Source organism: Neolamprologus multifasciatus, chromosome 8 (assembly GCF_963576455.1).
Source record: "Neolamprologus multifasciatus chromosome 8, fNeoMul1.2, whole genome shotgun sequence".
In the NCBI taxonomy this organism is placed as follows: Eukaryota; Metazoa; Chordata; class Actinopteri; order Cichliformes; family Cichlidae; genus Neolamprologus; species Neolamprologus multifasciatus.
The window spans coordinates 4,231,859-4,253,495 of record NC_140446.1 but is presented as its reverse complement, the minus strand read 5'-3'; the positions used below and the strand labels follow the sequence as shown (position 1 = coordinate 4,253,495).

Below are 21,637 nucleotides of genomic sequence, written 5' to 3'. Positions count from 1 at the left end.
GTTTGACTGAGACATATTAAAACCTTCAAATTCCTTTTAAAATGTCCTTATGTGTGTGTAGATAGCTGTCTATATAACTGTGCAGGGCTGTTTCTGATTTTGCATAAACAGAAGAACTGAGAGCAAAACATCCGTCTTTGCACCTCTTTGTTTACACCCTAGATGAAAGCAAATGGGCTGGAGGCTGCTGCGCGCAGACAGGTTGCATTTCATGACATGCAGTCATCGCCGCTCCACAGCGCCCCGCTCCGGCCTGCGCCTGCACTGCGACGAGAAGCCGTGCGCGCCCGGTGAGCGACTGCCGCTGAAGAGACGAGACCGCTGTCTGCACTCAGGTAAGAAAACCCAGACATATTTGTTTTATTTAACCGATCCGGTGTGGCTGCAATCACACCGAAACATCAGGAGAGCGGGCGACGTGCGGCTCAAACCCCGCGTCGTAATTCTGCGTCGGCATTCGTCCTGTCACTTGATATTTTATTTGCATGAGGTGGGAGAGGTTGGGCCTGTGCGCGTTTTACGTATAGAAATTTCATGCACTTGAACACGAGGCGTATTTTTTTCTCTTATATCTCATGACAGCGCAGATTCTCCCGCAGCAGCTTCATTTTGCGTGTTTTCGGGGCTCACGCTTTTCATTGTGCGCGATCTGCTCCTCCATCGACCTACAACAAACAGAGAAACGTGTTTTTGTTGCAGCCATCATCGCACCAACCCTGGAGGTGCAGTCACCTCCCTACAAACACGATACATTCAACGTTTTTCTTCCTCCTCAAGAGGAAAGAAAATGTCTCCATCATCCCCCGGAGCAGGTCCTGTTTTCGTTACTGCCACTCTGGTGCTGGCGCGCAGTAACGAGACTAATCCTCCAGAGTATTTATAATCTCATTAATAAAGAATCCCATGGGGGCAACAACGCGGTGTTATTTCTCTAAGATTTACTGTAATTTAATAACACTTTTGTTCTTTGTGTCGTCGGCTTTGAGTGTGAATTTATGGCTGTAGGCACCCCCTCCCCTCCCGTTATTCTGGATCTTTCGCTTCTTTCTTGCATCTGAGGCCTAAATGCTTTCCAGACCAGATGCCTCACAAACCAGCTCCTTTGATTTTAATATGTGATTTTCTGACATGTAAATAGACGCAAAAACGAGAAGCCCCTTGTATATTTAATTGATTTCCTTGCGTCTCTGCATTGTTTCGAGAGCGGATAGTGTTGGAAATCGGGATGAAGCAGCGCTTGTGCGCAAATGCCAAGCCCATTTTTTCGCCTTTTTTTCATATTATAAACAGAGGAGAGCGCCCATGTCTCCGTGTGCTGTCACACGGCCAGTGCAGTGAACCAGGCTGCTTATCTGACACATATGGGCTCTTGGGTAATCCTCCCAGGGTCAGCGGACGCGGTCTGACCCACAGTAGGTGCATGAAAGCCTTTTAACGCGAACCCTTTATGCCCGCCACGTGAACAATATGTGATGTTTTCCTCTTTGGTTTGGTGGAGGGATGTTGGAGTGAGAATCTCCTCGGACACACCTCTCTCCCACCCTCACTGGTTCTCACTCATTGCATCGATTTCTGTAACAATTACAGTGAAGAGGAGCGGCATGTTGTAGTCAGTAACCGCAGCTGGGAACCATTCCAACTGATGCACAGAAAGCAGTGAAACACATCTCAGTGCCATCTTTTTTTTTTTTTTGATAAACTCAGACATCCTTCTGCAAGTTTCTGCAGCACTTGGGCACGACTGGAGAGACACGCTGGTATGTGCACAAGGAGGTCTGAGAGGGGCTCCTCCCCCCAAAAAACACTGCTGGACATGTTCAGATCAGCCTTCAAGCATCTGTCCTCTAAAACCTTTAGACTGTAGCTCTGCTTTCGATTTGGGCATCCAAACCTGTCTAGTTGGATTAGCAACAGAACAAAGCTGGCAACTGAGTGCACACATCTCCAGCCAGGGGTCCCAGGTCCACTTCTTACTGTATGCATAATTAATTGAATGCTGGCACAATTTCAACTGCAGACAAGCCAGACGACGGTGCAGAGTTGTTGAAAACTGTCAATAAAAATAGGAAAGCAGAACTTAAAAGTCATTGTCAGCGAGTGTTGTTATATTTGAAAAATCACTGTGCAGCATATTTGGTGCGATTGCTTTTATGCATGTAGATGAAATAATGTTTGATATCAGTGAAGTTGCCACTTGGTTTGTCAGGGACCAGAAATATGTTGGGTCCAGATTTTAGCTTTGAGATATGTGATTGTAAGCTTGATAATTCTACATGATATATTTTTGGGAAAGTTATTTTTACATACCGACGCATGTACACTGGCTGTATTTTGGGTTTCTGGAGCACAGCACACAAAGTTTGTGAGCATCAAAATCAACATAGCAGAAGTCGAGACATCCCTACTTTTAGTCGCTAGCAGGAGTCACACCCACGCTTTCCCATAATGCACCTTTGTAGCTTCTTTCTTCTCTGGTAAAAAAAATGCGTTTTTCAAACTCATTAGCTCCACCTCATAATGCAGGTACCTCTTAAAGGTTAGAACACAGGTTATTTATCTATATTTCCAATGAAAACCTGAGTTTTACTTTCTCCACTACACTTTTAAGGGACATGTCAAGCTTTTTACTCTGGAACATGTATTACTCTGACATTTTTAAACAAAAAAGACCAGCTTGCCCAGCCTGTGTCTCACCATAGTTGTGGTTTCTTGTTTTCACCAAAGAGACATTTCTGCTCCAGACCACTCAGATGTTTTCATTTAAGTAGCTGTTTGAGGAACAAAGAAGTAAAATCATCCGAGGCTTCGTAAGACAGGGAAATATATGCAGATTTGTTCAGAAGCACTCACTCATCAATCATCCGACCACCCCTGAGACTTATTCTGTGATCCTTTACATTCTGATTTTGACTGTATTTTTACCTGCTCTATTAGCAGTTTATAAGTGAAAAAAGGTGTGGCTAAAAAGCCAAAGGTCTCAAACTGACCCGACTTCCTTTTTGGGAATCATCAGCGGCGATGAGACCAAACAGCGTCTAAGCCTGAAAGCGATGCATCAGGTCAGGAGTGTAGCTATGCATTTAACAAAGAATGGGGTCGTGCAGGATTATTACAGTCCCAAACATTAGACACGTCATCACTTGGCTAGAAAACATCAAGCCTGAACTGTCAAGTCAGACTTGGATGTCCACCTAAAACAGTAGCAGCAGTGCATATGGAGAAGATCCCGAAGGGGAGATTGGCTAAATGCGGTTCGAGTCCAGAACTTTATGATGGCACTTTTACTTTTAAAGCTTTTTCCTTCTACACACGACACTCGTTCAGGTATGCAGGTGTGATATAGAAGCTGAAAGAAAACCTAAAGAACTGAAAACGCAGACGTGTGTAATGCAGTTAAAGATGCAGGCTGATGTGAGCAGTGCAGCTCTTTTGAAATAAATCAATCACTCTTCTTAATGTGACTGCTGACTCCATCATGGCCTCAAGCGTCGGGCATTATGAAATGAGTCCGCACTGAAGTGCTCCATTTAGCAAAGACTGACAGCCTGTTGGCCCCCGTCGGCTCGAGTCCAAAGGCGACCGCATCCAGCCGGCTTCAGTTTGGACGGACCCGCCTGCAGAGCTTAGGCTGGCAGAATAAACAGCACCACAGCAATTAAGTCTCCAGAGTGGAGCTTTTCTAAAAGTTACTCAGATTTACTGTATTTGGCTTCAGAGCTCAAACAGGCAGCTGAGCTACTGATTTCAGGAAATTACTTTATTATTTTTAAAAAGGCTCAAACTCCTCAAAAATGTCCATGTGCTGCTCTTTCCCTGTTTTAAATTATTTGAACATTGCAAGACGTTTGAGCATGTCATCAAGAGAGTTTCCCACATTTAGATACTCTTGATTTAAAAGATATCTTTTTGATATCACTTTATGTGTGCATTCATTCTAGTTTACACATAAAGGACAAGATAAAGCTCACAGATGTGTAATGTTTCACAGAACAGGCCTTTTTCTGGATGCGTTGCCTCATTAAATAGAAGAAGAAATGCCACAGCAGGATTTCAGCTGCATTCTTGTACACACTTAATTGGCACCATGCTGACTGAGGACTGGCTCATTGCGTTGGGAAACCTGTGTGTGTGTGTGTTCATTGTGAACATACAGCAGCAGCTGGAGTCCCCGATTACTTAACAGTCTGCGCCGTGAAAACATGAGAAGAATTCCTCATATCTTGAATTCCATACTGCAACATTGTGGCCTCAGAAATGTCGCGGTTTGTCTTTTACTTCTTTGGAACCTAGAAGTACAAGTCTGGCATTGATTATGTGCCAGTTATTTGAATGTGAACTGAAAGGAGGATGCGTGTGAAGATAGCAGAGCAGGGCGTGGCTGAAATCCTGAAGGTGAAATATTGCAAACATTAGCTGCTTGTAGATTCGGGACGTCGGGGTGGTGCCGTGTGCAGACCGGCCCTGCAAGATGTTTCCCCTCCAGCACTTAGATGGAGGGGAAAATGGAAACGGGCTCCACCTTCAGCCCCTCCGCTGCAGGGCCGGGCCCACATTAGGAAGGTAGAGTCAGAGTGTGCTGGCTGCCGGAGGCTGGGCCAGAGCGCGGAGAGAGGGAGAGAGCGAGTGGTGAGCAAAGTAGGTCAGAGATACAGAGGCAATCAAGCATGAGAGCAGCATCCTCGTCTCTCAGCTGAGCTACACGCAGGGCTGGTGAGGCGGCAGGCCCGTACGTTGCATCAGACAAATGCCTTTGTTTCTCAGTGTGAGCCATTTTACCTCTGAAACTGTCACACACTCAATGAATTGGTCAATATCATTAGATTGGTTGAGAGTGTTGGGATTTGTCGAGTATAAATGCTAAATATAATCTGGTTTCAGCTTCTCAGATGTGAAGTTGCTGCTTGTTTTTACTTTTATGTCAGTGTAAATGAAATATCTTTGTTTTTGCACACTAAAAACAGAAAATCTGCTCAGGTTTCTTCTGCAATACATAGCAGCTGAGACCATGACTCGATCAATCCGTAGATAAAACTTCATTAATCTGTAAAAATGCTAAGGACTGAACTGGATTTGTCTTATTATGGTTTCAAAATAAGCCTTAGACTGTATATAAAAGATGGACATGGCCTGGTTTGTGAAGTTCTGTTATGAAGACCATACTTGGACAAGATGGAGTGCTAATATAAAAGCTAACGCTGGCAAACGCTGCTCAAAAGCTGCTCAAAAGCTGCTCAAAAGCTGTATCTGTGCATCATACTGAAAGAGATAGTGTAAATTAGTGCTAAGTAACATACAAAAAGACAAGAAAGTCATTAAAACTGTAGCTTCTTCTTCTGATAAGTCCACTAAAATGCTCCAGAAAGCACAAACACAGTTAAGAGGCACAGCTCAGTTACTCAAATTAGCAGAGATGATCCGTAACGGGCAGCTATTTTGTGTAATTCTTGGGGGGTGAATGTAACAGGGTCATAAATCACATTGTTATAATTACCCAAAATGTGTTCTAAACCCCCAAACTGCTCCTTTTATGCCTGACTTTTAGGACCTCCAAGCCTGTAGTTGTGTTCATTATCAGTTAGAGCCCCTCCTCATTCTTTTCTTCTTCTTCTTTGGTGCAATCCTATAAATACAATGTACCCCTTTTGCCTCTCCCCTTTTCGACAATTCCCCTGTGGGAGAGGAGCTGGAGTGGGCAAATTATTTACTTGGAGGTCTTTCTTTCTTTTACCTTTTTTATCAGACACAACGCGGAATCACACCGGTTACACTGGCTCTCATCCACTTATACAGACAGTAACCCTCATTATTATTTGTCAATAAAGGATAATTAGCAACTAAAACTTTTTACATTTTTCTGTTTTTTGGGCCGGCTTTAAGAATAATGCAATTTCAGAATTTTCAGTATTCAAGCTTAGAGAATGAAGGCTCAGGGTCCCCAGATTGCTGCATATTTGTAATTCTACATGTTCAGATTATAAAGGAACTGTTTGTAAAGTCAAATCTGAGTCCACTTAACTCTGGTGCCATCATTATGACTTGCAGGTTCTTCTAGTAGCCAACTTTATATCAGAAATAAACACGTTTGCAGCCTGTTACAGAAATAACAGCTGACAGGGTAACCTTTTTTTAACTCGTCTCTCTGGATTCTGCAGTTGTGGGCGTGGTTTCTTTGATTGACAGGTGTCCTCACCACTCGATTGTGTTTAAGCTGTTGGTGCTGCTAAAGTGTTTAATGGGAAATAATACATGGCGCAGCACATCTAAGTAGTTTGTGCTTCACTTTTGATTAATGAAATTCTTCAGTTTTATTGTTTGGTTAGTTGGAAGCACTAGCACTCCATTCACGTTTAAATATGGTCCCTTCTTGGCCCCAAAAGCCAACATGACAGTGGCCAAAGTGCGGCTGCAGCTTTATATACAATTTATGGTTAATCTTTATGAGCAACATATCAGGAATTCTGCAGGGATTCAAACTTATCTTAATTGTCGCAGTAGGGGAAACAGCAGAAACACAGGAAATAAAGTGCATCTTGCTTTAAATTTGAGCTAAATGCACACACACACATGCACGCATGCACACACACACGCCTAATTTCAGACTGCTTGTCTCACTGAGTGCTCAGAGCTCTTGGAGCTGTGTCAACATCCCTGTTGACCGAGCTCCTTGCAGAGGCACGGTCTGTGCCAAGATCACATTTTCACACGCCCCTGAGAGGAACAAGCTGCATCAGCAGCCCTCTGAGGCTTTTCCCCCTCATGAAGCTGCGACAAAGACTGCTGTCACGTTCCCTTTCTGCAGCAGGTGAAATGTGTGTGTGTGTTTTTGTCAAATCATTAAGGAGGTGCTGGTGTTTCTGTTGTAAAGTTTGCAGAGGGCCGAAATTAGTGAAATGCTCTTGGAAAGGAGAGTTTACAGGACTGCTTCCTCATGAGCATTTCTGATAACGGGTTTAAGATCGCCTCTATTTTTAAAATGAGATGTGGTGAATCTGTTATGTATTTGAGCCATAGATTCTTTATTTTGGCCTTACTGTCTCAGGCGGAGGATATGATTCACGCTAACGTACAGTGCTCGTGTACACATGATTATCTGAAGGATCTGCTCCTTATCAGACTCGAGTTTGTTTGCTCTCCAACCGTCTGAGCTCCCGGATGCAGAGTGAACGACCTCTCGGAGGGATTGTCTTTGCTGGCACGAGTGCTGCCTTCTCCTTGTTGTTTGGATTCTGTCATGTGTGACGCTACAATGAAGCGTTTTGTTGGGGAACTGTGTGTGAGGACCGGGAGAGTGCACTATTCATTAGAGCTCCTATGGGATACACACTTATATAATGTATTAGGACCTCCTCCTATGTTAATGAGTTTTTTTGTCAGAATAAAACTGTTTTTAATCCATGTTGTTATCATTAAAGTACAAATAAACAGGCTGGCGCTTTTCTATTCAATTTGACTACTCAGAGTAGCTGTAGCTGAGAAACCAGCTTATCCACTGTACAGCTGAGTGAAATGGCAACAACTTGGCTAATGTTGACATGAAAAAAGTAAGGTGTGCTTCTCCAGACAGTGTGTGAGTCTGTGTTTAATGTTGAGACAGGTGGAGTCCTGTGATTGGCCCATTAGAGTTGGCCCTCTTTGGATTGGGCCTTTGGATGGCTCCAGCTGACATCCACCTTTTCTGTCTCCTGGCAGTGAGCTACAACAAAAGTAGCCCTTCAGTGTTAAACTGTAAACACTAAGCATACTGTGTGTACATCACACACATTAGTGACTCTTTTTGTTGAACCATCTCTCCTGTTTTTGTCCTACAACAAGGTTTATCCTAGTTATTCGGTAATGAACATAACAGCTACGTCGTGGGTGTATAAGTGACTTATCTGGGTAGCTCAGCTCCACATGGCCGAGTTTTTAATAACTTAAAGAAAGTCAAGCTTCTTCAGTTCTAAGCTCAAATGTGGAGAGTCCCAGATTTTAAACCCTATGGGAGTGTCCCCAAGAGGGTCATGGACCCCGTATTGATCCTCTGTCTAATCACATGAGCCAAGGTGGGAAAACTGGTGTAGGTGAAACCTAGCCCCACTCTATCATGTGATTTACTGAGGTCAAATGGCCCAGGATTGACCTCAGTAAATTTAAGCCCGTTTTCAAACCTTGGGCTTAAAATTGGGGACTCTCCACATTTGCTCTTAGAATTGAAGAAGCTTCCCGGTTGAGAGGTGAAACGTCTACAACATTGCTAGGGCGACCGTGGCTCAGGGGGTTGGGAAGCGCATCTGTAATGCCGGGCTCACACTGTGCGATTTTTGGCCCATTTTGAGCCGATTTTTGAGTCGTGCGACCGTTTTGGCGATCAGCCCGATTTTGGCCTTCATCGTGCGTCGTGTAGTATACGTGGGGTAACGAGAAGCGATTAACACCTCACGACCAGCTCCCGATCATCAATCGCTTGGTCGTGAGGGTGTCACCGCAGTTTCTCACACTGCGCACGCGCAAACACAAATGTCAGCGAAAAAGACGGCGCAGCACGGCAGTGCAGCGTGTGATCTGGACACAAGCGACGGAGGCACTTGTAGAACTTTGGAAAGCTCATCCGAGTCTTTTCGATGTGGCCTCACAAAATGATCACGACCACAACAACCGTGAAAATAGTTGGATCTACATTGCTGCTCAATCGCAGCTGACTGATCATGTTTTTCATTAGCAATTTAGCAAAGTTGATGGCGGTGGTGTGTGTCTGTGTGAGTGAAAGACAGAGAGGGAGAGCGAGCGACAGAATTTCTGTTATAACCTTCATTTTATGGACGCACAGTGTGAGCACTCGGGTCGTATAGTGTGAGACCTGCATCGTGACCTACGAACTTCTAACCCCTGCGAGTCAATCGTACAGTTTGAGCAGGAGCTGAATCGCGCGACTGACAAAATCGCACAGTGTGAGCCTGGCATAACCGGAAGGTCGCCGGTTCGATCCCCGGCCTCTCTGTCCTGGTCGTTGTGTCCTTGGGCAAGACACTTCACCTACCGCCTACTGGTGTTGGCCACAGGGGCCGATGGCGCGATATGGCAGCCTCGCTTCTGTCAGTCTGCCCCAGGGCAGCTGTGGCTACAACCATAGCTGCCTCCACCAGTGAGTGAATGAATAGTGGCATTGTAAAGCGCTTTGGGTGCCTTGAAAAGCGCTATATAAATCCAATCCATTATTATTATTATAAGAAACTTAAAGAAGTCCAGATGTTTTTCTTTCCAAGCTCCTTAGACCTGATAGATATTATTCCTCTACAGAAGTGAGCGCCACACTTTATTTTGCCTCACTTCTTCTGCTGGAAATACTCAGTATTCACAAGTCACTACGATGACCTGGATGACTGAGAACCTTTACAGACAATATCTATCAGGCTTCGACTCACAGCAGGTGATTGGATGAATTCTCTGTGTAGTTGAACTATGAGGAGAATCGAGCTTCTTTGTGAAAACGAGCCTCTCTGCGGTGCTTAAGCCCGATCTTGTTTCCACCTCGTCCCTTTTCTGTCATCTGTGCTGAATGTGGAGCGCTGTTTAATCACCCAAGGTCAGGAGACATGAAGGTGCACAGAGGGAAGGTCGCATAGCTGGGCTGAGCGTGCCTTTAAGGGTTTTATAGGGTGGGTAACTATAGCAACAGTTCAGGCGCTGCTGCTCTTAAGACGACGTTTGCATCAGGTGGCGTCACAGGAATTCGTGAGATTTGTTTTCAGTAAAAGCAGAGAGTTCAGGTGTTTCCGTATGCGGCTGGCAGGCTCCTGAACAACTCTTGGGTGATGTGTTTAGATGAGGAGGAGGAGGCCCTGCAGCAGATCCAGGACTAAGCTCCAGCTAACTTACATCTGTGGGCAGAACCTCCCAGAAAGACCTGGGGGAGGTGGTTGGTGTGAGCGAGGTCTGGTAGCATCGAGCTAAAGTAAGGGCAGCAGAAGATGGAGCAGATTTTTTGTTTTTCATGAGGTTATTACGATTTTATAAGCTGCTCATAGTATTTTCATGTATAAATCTTAATCTGTAAAGTAACGAGTAACTGTATCTGTAATAAATGCACTAACAGAGAATAAAGCATTAAATGGGCCAAACTTTCACTTTCATTCTTGAGGAAATCCACTTTTTCTCACTGAGTTAGAAGCAGCAGTTTCTGCACTTGCTGTTTTATTTCCGTGACAATTTTATGTGCTACTGTAATAGCCGCTTTAAGCTGTATTGTACCTCTCAGAGATTAAAGTGTCACGTTTATGTGCCAAAGTAGACATGAGGGCGAAACCGAAGGCCAGAAGCTGCCAAATCTGCATCACCAAACAAACTCGGGGCATGCAGTTTGGATGCACAGACTGATTACGGCATAAGCTGTCCACACTGTGCGTGTTTGTGTTTGTGTCCGAGGAGAGGGAAAAAATATGATTCAAGCTGAAAAGCGCTGATGTAACCAGAGGCTCGGGTTTAATCTGACATGTAATCCTCTTTTTATGAGATTGGACGCAATTCACATGTCGGCGGTTGAAGGAGCGCGTCAGTGTTGTGTTGTACAGTGAGGAGCGTTTGCATCCTGATGACCTGCCTGTCACGGCTGAGACGTGGCTGCACTTGTTGTTGCAGTTAGTTAGTGAGTGGGTGTTTAGGAAGTGCAGCCCTGTCACAGCGAGGACAGCGTGCACATGGGCAGAGGGCGCTATTTTTGTCTGTGAGGCTGTAACCTGAAGCGCTGACCCCACATCAGGATGTATAAATAACAAGGTTTTCACAGGCGCAGTGTCTGTTTACATTCTGTGGTGACGGGCTTGTTCTGCAGGCCGGAAGACAAAGTGTCTGTTAAGTGCGCCATCATTACAGCCATTTTCTCGCTCGTCAGCTACTTTCAGCTGACATGTGTAACGTGACACACCCTGGACCTTCAGTACTTCATTAATGTGCTTTTTCCTTCCTGCAGCCCGACCCGCGACTGGCAATGGAGTACGTGAACAACGCGAACAGCTACAGTTCTGGAGACACCATGAGCAGCTCCTTAGCCAACATGACCATCAAGGATCAGCACCACCAGGAGAACGGCGTCAAAATGAAAGGTCAGACATTAGAAATACAGTCCGGAAGCAAAATAGGATCCAACACACAAATGCAAACTCACTAAAAATGAACAGAAAGTGTCTTTAATGAGATCTTTTTCCAGCTTCAGCTCAGCTTGTGAATCCTCTGAGCTCCACTGGTGGGTCTGAAATCAGTCTGATGACAGAGAGCTGTGAGATGTTGCTGCACTTTGGTTGGCAGATGATTTGGATTAAACAATGAGCAGCTTTCTTTTCTTCTGTCTGCAAACCATTGTTTCTCACAGCACGAGTAGAGATGATGCTATTTTTGTGCTGTTACACCTACGCATGTTCAGTTTCCAAGGATACGAGAGATTATCTGATGGTGCACGTCCAAAGAATCTGTCAATTCCACGCTTCTCATTGATCGAATCTAGCCCGCCCCTCTAGTAGAGGGAAGACAGGAAATTACATGACCCCACGCTTCATCAGTATAAAAGCATAGAGCGGGTTTATGCAATCAGGGGGATCCAACGTGATACAACACCTGTGGAAACTCTTGAAAAAGTATTATTTTTAAGGAAAAAATTAAGACAACGGCAACTTTTTTGTATAAATGTGGTTTTTGTAAAAAACTGTGCAAGTGAGCCATCGTGTTGGTTTTGGTTTAATATCCGGGATCAGCTCGTGTGAGGGCTTTATATGTTCAGCTCAGACTGTAGGAACAGGACAGGCCTATCGATGATCTATCGCCACCTTTTTATCACTTACTTTTATTACCACAATTAATTAACTGTAAAAACTCAGCTAAGTTGAACTAAGCAGTAGCTTAGAAGTAAAAATCTGTGTAATATGAATTAGAGGTGAGAATCACCATACATCCCACGATACGATATTATTGCAATTTTTAAAATATTTTGCGATATTCAGATTCTGTACATAAAGGTAAACTTTATCAATATTCATTTTCTCTAATATCAAAGTCTCACACTCAGTCTTTCTCTCATTTCAGTTTGATTGTTGACAAACTGAACGGTTTGTATTACAGTCTAGTCCAACTTAACTGAACAACCATCTGGTACAATTATAGCTATTCTGAACTATGCAGTTTATGAAAACTATGCAGCCCCTTCAGCAACTGAAGAATTTGAAAGTAAATTAAAACAAAATATAATTTTACATTAAATAAAAAAGTTTTAAACTTAATTAAAATAAAACATGTCTTAAATTAAAATAAGTAAACTGTCATGTTTATTGCTGCCATAAAACAAGTTAAACACATTTGGACAGTGAAGGAATGTCAGGATTCTTGCTCAGAAAAAGGATCAACATGCTCTGAAGTCAGAGCACAAAAACCTTTTTTGTAACAAAATATCGATTTCTGCTGTCCCTGTATCCATACATTATTAGCAAACAAAATATAACAATACTACACAGTATCCATTTTTTCCCCCACCCCTAATATGAATCATTTTAATATAATTCCATATTTTCCCTCCGTTGTCCACCTGCACTGAGGCTCACAGTCGAGTGTCCAGTGCTGCTGTGTACCACACGTTCTCTGTCAGCCCGTTCTCACTCCCGAGACGTAACATGCCGACGTTTTGTCACGTCCCGCGGCGTTCCTGAGGAACGCGAAAGGAGACCTTTGGCGTCCTTATGGTACGCGGCGGGTTATGGCCGAAATCCAGTGCAATGACGCTCCCGCGGTAATAGACGTTCCAGCCCTGTATTCCAGCCTAACCTTTTTCCCGACCTTAACCAGGACTTTAATGACGTTAAATAGCGTGTTTCTAAGCGATTTGAAGAAAAAGAGCGAACATGTGTAGATTGAGTCCTTATGGTTCTCATATTATTTTTCCGAGGTCGTCATTTAGGAATGTGGTGGGTAGCTGAAAACGTAATATGTTGACGATTTGTCACCTAGCCTAAAATGTGACGCTTTGGGAGTGAGAACATGTTGTCTCTGAATATACCCGAAGACTTATATATCATTAGTCTGATGAAAACTGAGCTACAGAAATACAAACTCATTTTGTACACCAGCAACAAAAATCCGTCTGATTATGAAATGTGAAAAATGCTCAATTCGTACTTGTTGTCAGCTGCTCTTCATCTGCAGTTAAGCTCTAAAGGTTTGTGAGGTGCCCACAACAATAAAACCTCTGAGGTATTATCATCCTTGTTCCACCTTAACAACAGCTTCCTGAAAAGGGATCAACGATGGGCGTAGCCACCATGATCCCACCTAGTGATAAAACTGACTGATTGATCGCTGCGTCACTGCTAACACTGAGGCTAAATGTTACATGTGGATAAATAGGAGGAGAGCCGTTAGCAGGCTGTAATCAAACTCTATGATCACGTCACATAGACTGAGCTAGCTGCTAATTATAGTTGTAAAAATGTCTCTGAAATTACAGCATGTTTGAGTGGAAATTATGTAAAATATTTTAATATTTAAATATAAATGTTTGAAACTTTGTGCTAAAGAATAAACAGTTTTGCTCTTTTGTGCAATAAACACTTTTTTAAACAGCAAGTCTCTTACCTATTTAGCATTTATAAGCATATAAAAGCCTGGAGTAAACGATTTGTCGTTTTCCTTTGTAGCACTGATGGAAAGAGGCTGTTATATAAACAGATTATGACATCTTAATTAAACACAGTTGCCAAATTGTAAAATCCAGTTTGTCTTTATTAGAGGATTTTAAACTACAATTTAATGTGTTTTAACAACGTATGAAATGCATGTATTAGCTGTGTTTGGGGCTCACAGGTAAAGGGTTTCTAATTAAAGCTTTAATCCTCGAATAGACATCAAAGGATGTCAAAGAGAAGAATTTAAATGTAGAGTTAAACCAAATTTCGCTGTCGTCCGGGTGGAGGCCGAGCTCCTGAGTTTCTACAGAGCTTTGTTTTAATCTCTTCTTACATAATGGATAGAAGACATGCTCGACTGCAGCTGCACTGTGCTCTGTAATCCGGGCATCTGGGTCAGACCCCTGAGAAAGAGCCCCGTCTCCACCCAGCTCCACCGTTCGCTCGCAATTCAGCCCGTAAACAATCGGGCCTTTAACGCAGCACAGAAAGCATTTTCAGAAAGCTCCATTTGACGACTGAAACGTAAACGAAGAGCAGATAAATGGCTAAAGATGCATCGTGTTTGCTTCACTGTTTGGACAGATTTATTCGTCACAGAGCGAATAATCAGTGTCAGACCTCTCAGCAATGTGTTCTCCCCCTTTTTTTTTAATCTACCCAAATCGACCACATGGCTAATTAGTACGTAGCCTAGCTTTCCCCAGTTTACAGCCCTCGCTAGTGCATTCGTTCTCCCCGTTTCCCATCATCTTATGTGCTAACAGGAAGCAGCGCACAGAGTCAGGTCCATCTGCAGGGCTAAACAACACACGTATCAGCAGTGAAACACAAAGTGAGTATCCCTTTAAGCAGCAGATGTGGTGTGTGGAAAGTGACGTATTTGTAAAGTGAGATTAGTTCGTTTAGGATATTTAGAGCTTTTAGCCATCTGATGCTTTAGAGGAGCTTTGCTTAGTTCTTTGGAGAGATGCATACAAAATTAGAGCTTTCAAAACTGGATCTATTGATCTGCAAGGACGTGCAAACAAGAGATAATTTAGTGTTTTAATTTTGTTTTCAACTGTAATCTCATAGTTATGGGTTTAAAATGTCATAATTAAGAGAGTTAGAGACTTTCCTGATCTAATGCCTCATAAATATTATTGTAATAACAATTATATAATTATAAACAGTTTCATAATTAATCCCATAATGTTGATTTATTTCAGAATCACTGAATTACAGCAGCATGACATAAATAACAATTAAGAGAAATCATAAAGACTTCGTTATTCTGATAAAATCACAACAGCCTGTCCTGTAATTTAATGTCTCATAAAAATGAGTTAAAATCTCATAATTTGGATATTTAGAGGCTTTTCTAAGTTACATTACTGGATGTCAGTATCACAAAGTTGTTACAGATCTGGAGGTTTTTGTAATTTTATAGTAAAGTAAGCAGATCTTATTATAAACAGGGAAGATTCTTAATCTCTACATTAAATTATTGTTTCATAATTGCTAAATATTTAGATATTTATCCCCTCATTATTATTAAAAACATCTCATCATTACAAGAAAAGACATTCTCATAAAAGGATAGAATTTAGTAAAATACAATAGAGTTGTGCTTCTGATTATGAATTTCTAGACTCGGGCGTGTTGATTCACGTCGACGTACACAGCGTGAAGATTTTCCTTTTTGGTTGCAGCTCGTAGCAGAGACGCCGTCCGAGTCCATAACGGGACAGATTTTAGCATTTTGGCGGTGTCATTAAAGACGTGGTACGCCTCCAGGCGTTTTTTGGTTGCCTTGGTGACACATCCCCACTGTGTCTGGATGCTGCGGACACGAAACAACCATCCATCTTCATCCGCTTTATCCGAGGCCGGGTCGCGGGGGCAGCAGCCTAAGCAGAGAGGCCCAGACCTCCCTCTCCCCAGCCACCTCCTCCAGCTTATCCGGGGGAACACCAAGGCGTTCCCAGGCCTGCCCAGAGATATAATCTCTCCAGCGTGTCCTGGGTTTGCCTCGGGGCCTCCTCCCGGTGGGACGTGCCTGGAACACCTCACCCAGGAGGCGCCCAGGAGGCATCCTTGTCAGATGCCCGAACCACCTCAGCTGGCTCCTTTCGATGTGGAGCAGCAGCGGCTCTACTCTGAGCCCCTCCCAGATGGCTGAACTTCTCACCCGTTCTCTAAGGGAGAGGCCAGCCACCCTTCAGAGGAAGCTTACGAAACAACCTTCCCGTTAACATTTGTTAGTCTCAAACTCTGAAAAACATAATTATCTAATTAAATGATCCAATTAATTTAAGATAGTCTGATATCCTGTAAGTGGCGTACAGCAAAACAAGGGCACCAAATACGACCTAAACTGACCGCCAGACTTTTATTTATTAAAAATAATTCATTAATAAAACACAAAAATTTAGGCTATTGTTTTTAATAACTTTTTATCTGCTCCCCCAACACTGCTGATACTTGTAAATAACAAAATGGGGTAAACGTCCAGGCCGTCTGGATTTTTGTTGATTTGCTGAAGTCTTGACATGAAGCAGATTGTATGTGAGGACCTGATGAACACACAACAGATTAATCCAGGGAATATATGTCTAGTTTTCTAAACCGGACCTTAATATAATCCAAATCTGCCGTGTAGATGCTGTCTAAATGCATCATTCCAGAAATAGTCTTGCTTTTTGGAAAATCGAGGCTGTAGCTCTGCTGTAGTTCAGTATTTATTGTTTTAAGGTGAGTAGACTGTGAATAAATGTGTTACCTCCTTAAACAGAGCCGACTGAAGACTTTTCATGGCTCTGGGTTTAAATGTCAGACTGCCGCTGATGCCTTTTAACCATTTTGCTTCACAGTTGACCTCTAAGCAGCGTGTGTGGTTGGTTTCTGTCACGATTACCTCGGCTTTGACCTCCCGTTTACCTTTGATTTGCAGAGGATGAAGCAGCACTCAGTGAAAATGGGGTGAACTCTGTGTCTGAGCTCTCTCAGCCAGACAGCAGCCACTGTGATGACGAGGCGCAGCCCGGTACGCCCGCCTGCTTCTGACATGAAGCCCGAGCTGCAGCTTAACCCGTGTTTTAGCTCTTATTTAGCATGGTTCAGTTTGTGTGCAAATCATCACTTGATTTATCTTCTTCATTCAGAGCTCTGTTGAGAGAAACGCTCGTCTTGGTTTGCTGGTTTTCTTTTGCTCCCTAACTCTAACCTTTTATGATTCAAGTTTGAGTTTTCTTGCTAAAACCTTTTGATTTGCCTGATTCTACAGCGAGTTGTGTTGTTACCACACAGAGTGCAATAAGAGCCAGCGAACATGAACAGTGACTAACATGGAAAACAATGCCCCTCTGTGCCTGTAAGACGTGGCCACAGTGGCGTCACTCCGGCCCGGGTCGAGCAGGCTTTGATCATAAATACTGAGACTGACAGCTTTTCCAAAGCGAAGCGAGCTGGGAAGTCATCGGGCTGAAAAACCTCCTTGATCTCTTTAACAGCTTCTGAAGCTGCTGACGTGTGGTAGTAAACACAACATTAGCCTGAGCTGTGTGAACCTGATGAAGTGTCAGATTAGCCTTTAACAATTCCTGTTAATGTTTGACTGAGATCCATTTATCCAACAGCAGAGGCGCCTGCAGAGAAAGCAGGAGCCGAAGATACAGAGAGCACCGTGAGCAAAGACGAGGGGCAACTCGGTACGCCTCCAGACGCTGAGCTGCTGCCTCTTTTCTGCTGCTCGCGCTTCCTTTTGTTTCCCCAGCATCGTTAAAAGAATAGCAGGACATTTTGAGAAATACACTTACTCGATGAGATGTGCAGCTACAGCTGTTAGCTTAGCTTAGCTTAGCATGAGACTCCACTTGTTTACGTGGGTTATGTATGTAGTGGAAGCAGGAGGCCCCCTGACATGTCCTGTAACACTCAGAGTTATTTATTAAAAGAAGGTTTTCTCATGTGAACTACAATTCAATTCAATTTTATTTATATAGCAACAAATCACAACAACAGTCGCCTCAAGGCGCTTTATATTGTAAGGTAGACCCTAAAATAATACATACAGAGACGGATGATCTGATATCGTCGTGTTGGTGTTGTTCCCAGATCATCATGAAAATGTTGTTCCAGGTTCAACATTGCAAGTGACCAATCACATTGTTGTGAAGTTATTCTTTTGCGCACCAACCCATTCGTGCATTTATGAAATTCCAATGTTGCAAGGACAATATCAATTCTGCTTAGCGTTTATTAAAGGGTCAGGGTCAGGGTCAGGGTCCGTTGATCGGCGGACAAAGGCGGTTTCTCGCAGCTTAAGTACAGTTTTTTGTTTTACGCCGGTTTTTCCCGAAGTCGCAAAAGTATGACGTCACAAAATTCTGATTGGTCACTTGCAGTGTTGATCCTGGAACAACCTTTAGTATGATGATCTGGGAACAACACCAACACGAGGATATCAGATCGTGCTACAGAGACCCCCTATGACAAGCACTTTGGTGACAGCGGGAAGGAAAAACTCCCTTTTAACAGGAAGAAACCTCCGGCCGAATCAGACCGGTTGAGACTACAGAAGAGGTCGACTTCATTCACATTTGAAATGCTCACAAAATTTGAGGTTGAGTTCATGCAGGAGACCAAAGTTGGTATCGCATTTTGGGAAGAGGAAGAAAAAGGAAAATTCCATCGGAAATAGATACCAAATTGAATATTTGGGGAGTTCTAATGAATTTAATAGTGGACTGACCTTCTGTCTCCACAGATATGCTTTAAGAGACACGGCCACGCCATGCTATATAATAGCTAACAAAATGCAGTTTAATTAAAATTGTAAATATTTTTTATTTTACTGGGTAGCAGAAGTAATGATCAGTGTCCTTCACACCCATTGTTTTATTTAAAAAATAAATGTTTATGAAAATGTGGGCAGTAAAGCAAAGTTTAAATTATATGACTTTGTCAGCTAGTTGTCTCTGTTATCCATTACAACATTGCTCATTATATGCTAAGCTGGTTGACTGTAGCTAATATTGTCTTTATTTTGCGTACAGACGTGAGAACAGTGTTAGTGTTTCAGCCCGTTCTTCCCAGACTATTAAACACTCTGGTTATTCTCAGAAATTCCTCTAATGTTGTTAAGATTGTTGCAAGCTTCACTTTTTTCTGTGGATTTTGTTTTTCATATCCATTTTAAATAAATAAAATTTTATTTATTTAGCACCTTTCAAGATAAAATCACAAAGTGCTTTACAGAGGCAGAAAACAGACATTAAAATCTAAAACAAAACAAAATCAACCAAAAGCGAGTTTAAACAGGTTTTTAACTGCTTTTTAAAAGACATGACTGAGTCCACAGATCTCAAACTCAAAGGGAGTGAGTCTGGGAGCCGCTGATACAAACGCTCTGTCACCTTTTGTTTTTAACCTTGTATGCGGGACAGCCAGCAACCCCTGGTCACAAGACCTCAGGGACCTGCTGGGGTGATAGGAAAGAAGAAGATCACTTAAGTAAGTTGGAGCTACACCGTGCAGGGCCCTGTAAGTCATGATTATGATCTTAAATTGGTCCCTGAACTTGACAGGGAGCCAATGCAGTTGAATCAGCAGGGGAGTGGCATGGGAGTATTTGTGATGCTTTGTCAGAAGCCTAGCAGCAGCATTCTGAACACCCTGCAGTCGTTCCAGGGAGGCATTACTTAAGCAAGTAAACAAGGAATTACAATAGTCTAAGCGAGATGAAACAAAAGCATGAATAATCATTTCCAATTCGGAACGTGACACAATGGGACTCAGCTTAGCGATATTTCTTAAATGGTAAAAACAAGAGCGAACCAAAGATTTAACGTTTTTCTTTCGCTTTCACACATTGTTTGGTTAGTTGGTTAGTTTTAGGCACAAAAACTACTTGGTGAGGTTTAGAGAAGGGTAATGATTTTGGTTAAAAGTCGCCCTGCTCAACCTTGCACGCTGTAAAATGACATAAAAGCTGCTGGCGAGTCGTCACTGACGCCAGAGGACACCTTTATGACTTCTTATTCTTAGATAACGCTCACAGAAGAAAGCTGATAAGTGTATTTTTCAAAGTGACCAAAGCTTCCTGCTGCTGCTCTGTATGTTTGTGCGTTTCTTTCAGCATCTTCACTGGAAAACAGACTTTCTGGGTTTCTGTTTTGGCTTTGCTTTTTTCTCCCAATGCCTACTTTCAGACGGTTATACATGCGGCCCCTTGATCATGATCGTAAGCAGGCTCGAGAGGCAAACATGTCCCCCTTTTTTTAAACAAAAAGATGGTTACAACCCGGCTATTTCAGAATGAAAGGAACCTCCAGACCACAGGCAGATTTAAGAGTCCTGTGATCTGTTAAACAGATGCACGGTTGCGGGGAAAGCCAGGGTAATGTCAAAAACAGCTCAAGTACCACACAGAGCAGCGTTCAGTGTGGTGCTGCTGCACGAGGCGAGAAAATAAAAGCCTGCTTATCCAGCTTTATGATTTTGAATGATGTCTTTATCTAACCTGTATTTGCTGTGGGCTTTCTGCTTTGACTGAAGACATGCTGTATGCAAGCTTTTATTGATTCGTTTGCACCGGGTGGGTGTATTAATCACACACGAGTGACAGAGAGCCATTACTGACTGAGCTCTCCATCTTTTCCATCTGTCTCATTATGTTCCATCAGCAGCAGGAGCGTCTTCAACAGGTAGGCTGTTGTAGGTTTTATTGATTGCACGTAGACAGTATTTATTTACTGCAGGAGATAGATATGAATGAGGTGCAATGACAGCAACCTCAGAGAGGAAGCAGCTGAGCACTCTGTTGTGTTTTAGTATGTTCCATGTAGTGTTAAATTAAATGGATCCTCTATTCTATACAGTTGTTGTCAGAAGTTTACAGACACGCATGAATATTGTGGTAATTTTGGGCTTTTAATGATTTCTTCAAACTGTTTTTTCTCCAGGGTTGAATGATTGTGCAACGTACATCTTTGTTGACTTTAAAAAACAAAAACAAATAAAGTTTTTTTTGATTTTCTCTAAGCCACACGTGGTCAAAATGATAGGTTCACTCCCACTAATATCAGTTTAAAAGTCCCTTAGCGAGTTGCAACTCGGCCGGATGTTTTTTGTATCCATCAACGAGCCTCAATTTGCCCGCTGTTCATGGCAGAATCAGTGGAATTCATTTAAAGTAAGTAAAGTAAGTAAGTAAAACTTTATTTATATAGCACCTTTCAAGATAAAAATCACAAAGTGCTTCACAGAAGCTAAAACCTAAAAATAAAAATCAACCAAAAGCAAGTTTAAAAAGATGAGTTTTTAGCTGTTTTTTAAAAGCGACCACTGAGTCCACAGATCTCAGGCTCAAAGGGAGAGAGTCCCACAATCAGTTCCAAAAGCTTTGTCGCCTTTTGTTTTCAGTCTCGTGTGTTGGACAGCAAGCGAGCCCTGGTCACATGACCTCAGGGACATGTATGGATGTAAAAGTTCACTTATATATGTTGGTGCTTGTCCATGCAGAGCCCTGAAAGTCAAGGTCAAAGTCAGTGGTTGGTTTCCTGGCACATACTCGACTTTTAATCGTAATCCACAAATTTTCAAATCAAAGCGTTAAGGTCGATGCTTTGGGGAGGCCATTAGTTTATACGTGTGTAGTCTTTATTGTTGGGTCTTTACCTTACAGTTTAAATCACCTTTTTTGTGATTTGGTGCTATATAAATACAATTGAATTGAATAGTCCTTCTTCATTATTCCATCCACTTTGTTTGATGGTACCACCATGACAGTTGGTACGGTGTGCGTAGGCTTGGAAAGCCTCACCTGTGCTCCAAACATCATGATGACCAAACAATCTTTGTCTCGCCTGGTCATCAGGCTTTTCTCCAGAAGGCATTTGGCTTCACCGTAAAGGGGAAGTCTCAAAGCTTGAAGGTGTTGGTGTTGATTTTGGAGCATTGGATTTTGGATTTTTGGAGGGCTTTCTTGTTTTGGCATCTTCTCAATCCCTGAA

General features: G+C 42.8%; 1 protein-coding gene across 43 annotated transcripts in view; it reads left to right on the top strand.

Moving 5' to 3' along the window:
- Positions 1 to 200: 200 nt before the first annotated feature.
- LOC146512240 (uncharacterized) overlaps positions 201 to 21,637 on the top strand; it is a 57,200-nt gene continuing 35,763 nt past the window's right edge. For 10 of the 43 annotated variants that reach the window (XM_085171228.1, XM_085171220.1, XM_085171212.1 and 7 more), the window contains exons 1-6: positions 201 to 335; positions 10,946 to 11,078; positions 14,326 to 14,475; positions 16,576 to 16,668; positions 17,261 to 17,332; positions 20,309 to 20,329. In XM_085171228.1, the coding sequence (XP_085027354.1) occupies positions 10,964 to 11,078; positions 14,326 to 14,475; positions 16,576 to 16,668; positions 17,261 to 17,332; positions 20,309 to 20,329 (451 nt within the window). In that variant the 5' untranslated portion in view covers positions 201 to 335; positions 10,946 to 10,963. The other 33 variants (XM_085171229.1, XM_085171221.1, XM_085171194.1 and 30 more) reach the window with 22 other exon arrangements.